This window comes from Neltuma alba, unplaced genomic scaffold (genome assembly GCF_004799145.2).
Source record: "Neltuma alba isolate B1F8T4 unplaced genomic scaffold, ASM479914v2 tig00013375_pilon, whole genome shotgun sequence".
Classification (NCBI taxonomy): Eukaryota; Viridiplantae; Streptophyta; class Magnoliopsida; order Fabales; family Fabaceae; genus Neltuma; species Neltuma alba.
Genome location: NW_021637637.1, coordinates 52,486 through 61,335, shown reverse-complemented (window position 1 = coordinate 61,335; position 8,850 = coordinate 52,486). Strand labels below are relative to the sequence as shown.

Below are 8,850 nucleotides of genomic sequence, written 5' to 3'. Positions count from 1 at the left end.
TTGTAGGTTAAATGTTAAAAATTACAGTAAGGGCGAATCTTAAGTGAGGTTTGTTTTCATAAGAAGACATTTTTATTATTTAATTTCAATATCTTAACATCAGATATAAAATTTATAACAAATCACACAATTTATAGTTCATAAGGAATAAACAAAATTGTTTGTCCTCCAATTTTATGTGATGATTGGCAAAAAAAAAAAAAAACTGTCATGAGCCATAACATTATAATTTAAATTATGTTAAATTTACATTTTTCCCTTGACCAAAAATAAGGGTAATGTAATATCTAGCGTCATGAATTTATTTTTTTTAAGTATTTTTAGCACAAATCTTATAGTACACCAACATTTTGATGTTATTTTTCTAATATATATAGCACCTGATGCATTATGAATAAGATTAGAGTGTTAAGAATATAAAAAAGAATAAGATAAAATATTAGATTCTCTAAAAATATTGGATGTACTTGGTTGGTGCTAGATTCTACCTTTTTGTTTGGTATAAGGGAAATGGAGTGGAGGGAAGGGGAGGGAAAGGAAAAATTTAATGAGTTCTATTTAAAAAATTAGAGAAGTGGAGTTTTAAAATTTTAATTAAAAGAAGAAGTAATATAAAGAGAAAATTACACACAAATCCTAAGGAATATAATCTATTCATCTAAGATCCCTCAAAATTTCAGAATTAATAGCAGGTCTCAAGAGACTTTAGAGTATTATATTGTAATTGTAAAATAACATCACTATCTCTCAGGTTCCCAATTCATTATTTTCTTTGCCAATGCGATTGCAAACATCAACGGTGAGTATTAACAACATAAGGGAAAGCAGTTGACAATCTAGGTAGTGTCCACTAATAATTGACTTTATAGGATAACACAACCTTCACATAACACCAAATTATAACCAAATAGTATAATACAACAACTTTAACACTGAAGTGGGAAGCTTTTTGAAGGTATTAAGAACTTTAATTAAACCTAATAGAATTATAGCAGAATTTTAATACGGAGATTTATTGACAATCTCAACGATGAGTATTAACAATCTAAGGGGAGCTGTTGACAACCTAGACAGTATTTGTTGACAACTGATTTTATAGGATAATATAACCCCTATATAAGATCAAATTATAACTAAATAATATAACACAACAACTTTAACACTGAAATCATTTGTATGAAAACTTCATAGCAATACTGTACTTATATAGTGTTTGTCAAAGGGCCACCATATTGGCAAAAATTTATCTTTCTCCAATAACCAAATCCTTCAATTTTGTTGAATTCATTTTGAAAATGAATGTTGGCATCATTTGTGAACCACATGGCAATGATGGTGGGTCTTCACCCAACACATTGAGCGGAAACATGGACAATACATCTAAACTTTTAAATAAGTCTTGCATCCTGCATAATAAGACAAGTCATAGAGTTGTGAATGGCAACCTTCAACCGCTGAAATGACAACCTAAGCAGAACAATTGATAATAGACAATATTACTTTAAATTAAAATAACTAAATTTCACTTACACATGTTGTTCTTCTATTAGACCATCCCTTGTTGGCTGTGAATTTTCATCTATGATGTCTAAAAATATACACTCATCAAGATTGCTGTAATTTACTATAAAGTTAGTTATCAACAAATACTGTCTAGGTTGTTAACAGCTTCCCTTAGTTGTTAATACTTGCTGTTGAGGTTGTCAATGGATCTTTGCATTAAAATTTTGTTGTGATCCTATTGAGTTTAGTTAAAGTTATTAATGCCTTAAAAAAACTTTCCATTTTAGTGTTAAAGTTGTTGTATTATACTATTTGGTTATAATTTGGTGTTATGTAGAGGTTGTGTTATCTTATAAAGTCAATTACCAGTGGACACTGCCTAGTTGTCAACAATTTCCCTTTGAGTTGTTAATACTCACCGTTGATGTTGTTAATGAAGGTGCCGTTGAAGACCCAATGCTTTCTGCGCAATGACGCGGTTAGGGGCGGGGAGAGATTTTAGGCCAATTGAGTGACAATGCCACAGCATGATTAGGGTGAGGGAGATAGCAAGACGGCAATGCACAGTTTGGGATAGGAAGAGACGTCAAGAGGCCCATTGTGACAAGGGGAGATAGCAGATGGCGAACCTATTGCAAGAGGGGAAGACGATGCAACAAGGAAGCGATTGCACCATAGGAAGTGACTATGAAGGGAGAGACGACACCAGGGAGTAACTGCGACGAGTACGAGAGACGCAACTGGTGGGAGAGGGAGCAGTTCGAACACAGGTTGAGGAGAGAGAGATTGTGTTTCAGCTTTGAATTGGATACTGCCTGGGTTGTTAACAGCTTCCCGCTGGGTTGTTTTAATAAAGCTTGAGTTAAAAAATTAAAAAATTTAGGTTAAGAGCTTTTAATTAATTTTTATTACTCTTTTGTATTAGGAAAAATTACACAGAAGTCTCAAGAAGTAGAATTTATTCATCTAAGATTCTACGAAATATCAGAATTAGCAACTGGTTCCAGATTTTCCCTCATACGAAACGGTCCCTTGTTACGAAAACAAATTAAAATTGCTCCTTTTACAAAGAGCCTGTGGGAGGTCTTCCGAGTCGTTTCACACGCGATCCCGTTCCGGCCCCAAATTTCGAATCAGTTGACCACAGAATCTCCATTCACTAGAGCGGCGCAGGGCGAAGTAATTCCGTGGTAAAACGAGGCCACGATGGAAGTGAAGGTCGAGGAGAATGACCTGAAAACCGCCGGTGCTGAGCTCCTAACTGGGGATGGTCGACGTGGTATTCGCATCCGCGGTTGGGAGATTGAGACTTTGAAACACTCTATACTCAAGTCCTCCACTGCTCAAGAGTACGCACTTTTGTTACTGTTAACCCTAGCTGACGTGCTTTCCAATTTTAGGAACTATTCCTTTTGCACCTGTGACTGAGTCATTGCATTCTGTTTTGTGCTTGCTTTGTGCTTTTCTTGTTTCTGGAGGCGTATTTCTTTTTTAATTTAGTATTTTAACTAGAAATTGCTGCTTTCTCTGAGAGACGTAGAGAGACCCGGGAGTGGGAGCTCAAGGGTAAAGATTTTTACTATGTATACTGATGTTTTGTCAGTATTAGAATAGAACCAATCATGTTCTTTATCTCGAACTTACTATAAATTTCCTGGAATTTCAAGTTTCAATACTCCCATATGTCAAAACACTTCACTTGCCTGATCTTTGATCCTATAGTTTTTAATGAATTAATTTGATGCATTGTACAGATGGGAACAGAAACTTCAGACATCTCACTTGCCAGAAATGGTTTTTGGGGAAAATTCCTTGATTCTAAAACACGTAAAGAGTGGCACTAAACTTTATTTTAATGCATTTGATGCTCTATGTGGCTGGAAACAGGAAGCCCTGCCCCCAGTGGAAGTGCCAGCAGCTGCGAAGTGGAAGTTTAGAAGGTAACGAGATAAGTTATTTTGACAAAATTACCAACTTTTTTTTTTTTGCTTTTCAAGTTTTCGAATATGTCCACTGCTAATTCCTTATATCGTTGAATTCTACAATCTTGTTACATTGGTTTCTTTCTTTCTCTGAGAGAATAAAAAGCTTATTAATTTTTTGATGCATTCACCACGTGAGGAACATAATATTGAGAAGTTTCTTTCAATTAAGTTGTTATCAATTTATCTCTGTTTACCAGCAAATAGTTCTTGCTCTTTGTCTCACACTCTTTGGGAAAAAAAAATTGCAGCAAACCCTCTCAGCAAGTAATACTAGATTATGACTATACATTTACAACTCCTTATTGTGGAAGTGGAACTATCGAGATTGATAAAGATAAGGTACGTGCTCCCTCTTTTTTCTTCATTTGTAGTGCAGGCAGCAGAATTGATTTTGGCTCTTGATAAATCTCGTCAGAAGGGACCAAGGAGTATACCAAACCTGCACTGAATCTGCCATACCAAACATCTAAGTTCTATTAAAGTTCTGTGTGCAAGTCATTACTCATTTGTAGAAGATGTTGTCTGTAGAATGAGTGTCTGCTAAATTGCTGCAGTTTGACCATAGTATTCAGGCACTTAATGCTGCTGTTAGAAATACTGTGAATAGTGGGCATCTGTTGATGATTTTAAGCCGTTTGAATTTTAATGGTAGGACGCAAGTGTTGCCGAGGAACAATGCAATCTCAAATGGGAAGACTGCGAGGAGAAGATTGATGTAGTTGCATTGGCATCAAAAGAACCTATACTATTTTATGATGAGGCGAGTAGTTATTTATTTAAATGACAATTGCACGGTGTGCACAAACCTATTCTATGCACAAATTAATTTGTGAACAAAGTGATTTTTTTTGGAGGTATTTAGGAAATTATGCTCCACTGGAAGAATGAAGAAGATCCATCTCCTTAGAAGGTTGATTATAGGGAACTGGAAGAGATTAGGAAAATATTATTATTTTTAAATTAGGAATTAAAATTAAATATTGGAAATAGTATATTGACTATGATTAGAAATTAGTATTTTAATTTACTTCTGTTTATAGAAATTATGTTTGTGAAGTTATTGGGGCTCCATATAAAGCCCTCGCCTATTTTATTAAGGTACTCTTGGGGTAAAGAGGTAAATGTTGTTTAGAATTCGTACTTCTCTTCTTTGTGCTCTTATTCCCCACCTTCTGGTCCTTTTCCCCTGTGATTTCACTCTGCTCCCCCTCCTTTTCCCTTCTTCTGTTCTTTTATCAATTGACAACTCTGTGAGTTTTCTGGAAGAGTGAATTTAGTTATTGAAGTCTGATTTATGTTAGCCTATTCAAGAATATATGGAAATGAATTCATTCTTATGCTTCCCATCTTCCCTGATGGCATTTGCTTCCCATCACAAATTGATCCTCATTATGAACAGGTGATCCTATATGAGGATGAGCTAGCTGATAACGGAGTATCTCTTCTTACTGTAAAAGTGGTAATTATTCATCTATTTTCTTCTGTTGGATATGGAGTACGTTTATTTCTATTAAGAATATCATCGGCAATGACTGATGATATGACTTTTCGGTTTGTATAGAGAGTCATGCCAAGTTCTTGGTTTCTTCTCTTGCGATTCTGGGTGAGCTACTCCCCCCTCATACATTATCATACTGTTGACCATATTAAAACACAATTAACTGAAATTGCTCCACTATTCATGAGAAACTTGGTGATTTAATTAGAGATTTACTTACACCGTTTTCTTTAAAATTGTGATCCAATTGTTGATTTGTTCGTCTTAACAGCTAAGAGTTGATGGAGTGTTGATTAGACTGAGAGACACTCGCATGCATTGTATATTTGGTGGTGAAAATCCTGTTATACTTCGGGAGATGTGCTGGAGAGAATCTACGTTTGAAGCATTGTCTATGGTAAGTTTGTGCCATGCATTTACATGTCTTTCCGGAGTTTATTTACCACAAGGGTTTAACCTTAACACCTATGTGTAAAGATCATTTTGAAAACTGAAACTGCGGGTATTATATATTGTTTTTTAGGTGCATAACTGTATTGATCATGGATGCTAGTGCTATAGCAATTTTCTGGCTGAATCTACATTTACATGAATGGTTTTAATAACACTTGTCAACCTTACATAATTGGAATGGTTAAGATTCTTGATTATGCAGATATTATTGAATTTTGCTTGTTTCCTGCTATGAGAATTGAAAAACTGAAACTGATTGATTTCAGAGCTACGATTGAATTAGGTGCATATCCATGTAATTTATTGTCGAATTTGTGTCTAAGTGCGCATTAACCTCTCTGATTAATTGGTGCAGAATGGACACCCTGTTGATTCTTCTGTCTATAGCGATCCTAGCGCCATCAGCATGAAGCTCCCTGTGGTCATGCACAAGACCCAAAAGTTAACCATTTCCGCTTAATCTGTAAGGTCGTAGATTCTCATTATGCAAAAAAGATTCAGTCTTATTCCTATCTTGTTCGTATTACAATTTATCTCCCCGGAGGAAAATGACAGGAGGGAACAAAAAGGGGGGGTTCGTTTCTGACTCTAGCTTTTTGTGAGGAACAGAATAACATTTTGCAATGGCTGTTGAATCCATCAATTGCTTCGAAGAGCGGACAGGATGCGGGTTATGATATGGCGGGGACTCTTGGGCGTACCAGCTAAGGAAATAGCAGATAGCATGCTAATCTTGAAGCTTTTCGGATACTTGTAATTTTTAAAGTTATTCTGAGGTCGTGACGTTAACAAATGGTTTTATTTGGAGAAAGGTACTGGAACTGAAAGTGATGACAATAATTGAACACTAATTGTTTTGTACCGTTTAAAGAGGAAAAAAAGTACAGCTTGAAGCGAGCAGGTCTATACTCCTTTGATTCTTCAGGATGAATTTTTAAGAGCTTCTTTGTCTGAAACTGTAAAGCTTCACATGTAATTGTGTAAATTTACGTCATCAGATAGAATGCATCATTTTCTCTCCCTCTCGCCGGTTTCGAACATGGAACCTCAAGTCAACAACCTGTGACTTACCATGAGGCCCAATGTGCCGGCAGAATGTATCATTTTCTACAGACAGCAGATAGCGCAATTATGTCGTTATTTTATTGAGCAGCTGGACCAACGAGCCTAATGTCTGTTTGAAATCATGTTTGCAAGTATTTATAAATGAGTTTGTAAATTGGGACAAAAGTTTTTTTACATACTTATCTCGTGTAAAAATCACGATATTGTGGGAATGGAATGGTTTTGAGTACTTTTTTTTTTTCATTGTTATTTTTTTTGGGCAACTTAATTCGGGAAACAATCTCGCTGCTCATGGAGGTAAGGTGCAGGTAAGATCGCATGTGTCTGTCCCTTGCCTATCAAGAGCCTCATGCGTTGCCCCCCCCCCCCTCTCAATTGTTACACGGTTTTAGTATGTTTTTTTTTTTCCTGAATGTTTTTTGACACGACTCATTCGCTGAATTCATTTAATTTTAATTAAGCTCACGGCGAGGGATGTCGTTTTATTTATGACGTACTCAATAATTATCAATAAAACTACTATTTTTATTGAAGCATAGAATATAATCAAGAAAATTGAGATACGATGACTTGGAAATAAACCAGACTTCCTATGTGCACTGAACATCAATAATAATTATGTCATTATCAATCACAAATGAACTAAGTCCTGTTTAGTACGGAGTATTGAAAATGAGAGTAAGAAATAAGATTGAGATTGAAAAAATATGTTTAAAGAGTGTCTAGCATAAGTGATTGCTTATTACTTGGGATTAGACAAATTTATATATGTGAGATTAGAAAATACTATGGGGATGTGGTATTTCTCAATCCCACTTACATGGGATTGCTTAATCACATGTAACAAGAAAATTATTCATACTAAACACTCTTTAATGGTTTTTCTTAATCTCGATTCCAATCTTTATTTTTTATTTTTAATATTTCGTACCAAACATAACCTAAAACTAATGCCCCTCGTTTTCCCCCCCCCCGGGGTGCTACAACCACAATAAACATCTCAGGTAATTTCAAAAAAAGCTATATAAACATTCGAAACTCTAATTCTTGTAGCATGAATTTGCGGGCGAACCATCCTTTAAGATATTGGCTCTTCGAGTTCAAGCATCCTACCTCTGGGCTGCATGCTTAAAAAACGATGAATCTCAGAAGAAACATGAACTTCCATGACCAGTCCAATAATAATTAGTCTTCGTACTTCAGAGTCGCAGGTCCAAATCCAGCTTCATTGACTCTTTAGGTGGGTCGGCTTTTTGTTGGGGATCCAACCGAAAGCTTCCAGGCCAGACCAATTCCACTTGATCCTCATCGGCCGCGAAACAATTCTTCAATCCCATTCTATTTCCTCCTAAATGGTGAGCTTCTTCATGGAAGCTCGTGGTACTATTCTTGTTCCTCCTCCTCCTCTGCGGTAAGGCTTGTGCACTAGTGAATGGGGCTGAACTCCAAGTGATCGAAAGGAAAAACCCATCATCGTCATCATCTTCTGTGTCTGGCTATATCTTCTAGCAACTCCTCTCTCCCTCTTGTGTGCGTTCTGGTGTCCCCCCAAGGCCTGTGAACTATAGAACTTCCTCATGCAGAAGTTGCACGAGAAGATTTTCGCATTTGATGGAGATCTTGATCGTGATTCTGACAATTCTGATGTTGTTGAGAACTGTGTTCCCCCTAAACGCAGGTTCAACCATTCTCCTGCTTCTGGATTTTCATCTTCGCTTGCTTCAATATTGTTCATTACTTCTCTTTCTAGTTCTACTTCCTTGTTGCCTCTTAAATCACCATCATCATCTTCCTGGATGAATATCATTCCCTTCCTCTCTTAGACTTCAGATGTTGAATAGAGAGATTGAATGGCTTGTGGGAATCTCGCTAGCAAGATATTGGATACATAGAAAACTAAGTGGAGGTGGTGTGATAGTGGGAGAAGTAAGAGTGGATTTTATTTCTTTTTTTGTGTGAATTTTTTTAAAAATATTTTATGTCTATCTAATCTAAATCAGTGAGAGTGACCCCACTTGAAGTTGCTTGGTGCTTGAGAGAACAATGCTTATGTCATCTTCACAGTTGCTCTTGTCAAACTTAGGATTCCCCACTTCTGTATTTCTGATTTCTTTCCTTTTTCTCTCACTGCAAAACTCCAACCTTTAGTTAACTATCTTCCTAGTAAACTATAGGAACAGGAATGCTAGGTTCACCTGCCAGCCCTGTGTCCTACTCTCTGCCTATCATGCAACAAAATATCTTTCCTTCCTTGGGTAGGTTATAAACCTATCATGTTATGTATATGCATGTCAATTTTAATTATACTCTAAGTAATAGCCCTGTATGTTGATATTGACTTCTCCA

General features: G+C 36.2%; 1 protein-coding gene and 1 pseudogene across 3 annotated transcripts; one reads left to right on the top strand and one right to left on the bottom strand.

Annotated features, from left to right (window-relative positions):
* The first annotated feature begins 2,578 nt into the window (after positions 1 to 2,578).
* Positions 2,579 to 6,589, top strand: LOC114736840 (TIP41-like protein). Of its 3 annotated transcripts, none has more exons than XM_028924722.1 (9): positions 2,581 to 2,852; positions 3,258 to 3,443; positions 3,737 to 3,827; positions 4,141 to 4,248; positions 4,888 to 4,947; positions 5,050 to 5,091; positions 5,258 to 5,383; positions 5,795 to 5,902; positions 6,049 to 6,589. In XM_028924722.1, the coding sequence occupies exons 1-8, from the start codon at positions 2,710 to 2,712 to the stop codon at positions 5,897 to 5,899; spliced, it is 861 nt and encodes a 286-aa protein (XP_028780555.1). In that variant the 5' UTR covers positions 2,581 to 2,709; the 3' UTR covers positions 5,900 to 5,902; positions 6,049 to 6,589. The 3 variants fall into 3 exon arrangements, with proteins under 3 accessions (XP_028780556.1, XP_028780555.1, XP_028780554.1); XM_028924721.1 differs by having other exon boundaries at positions 5,795 to 5,907; XM_028924723.1 differs by lacking the exon at positions 5,050 to 5,091 and having other exon boundaries at positions 2,579 to 2,852; positions 5,795 to 5,907.
* Positions 6,590 to 7,476: 887 nt separating this feature from the next.
* LOC114736843 (zinc finger protein 7-like) lies at positions 7,477 to 8,392 on the bottom strand (annotated as a pseudogene).
* Between the last annotated feature and the right edge of the window lie 458 nt (positions 8,393 to 8,850).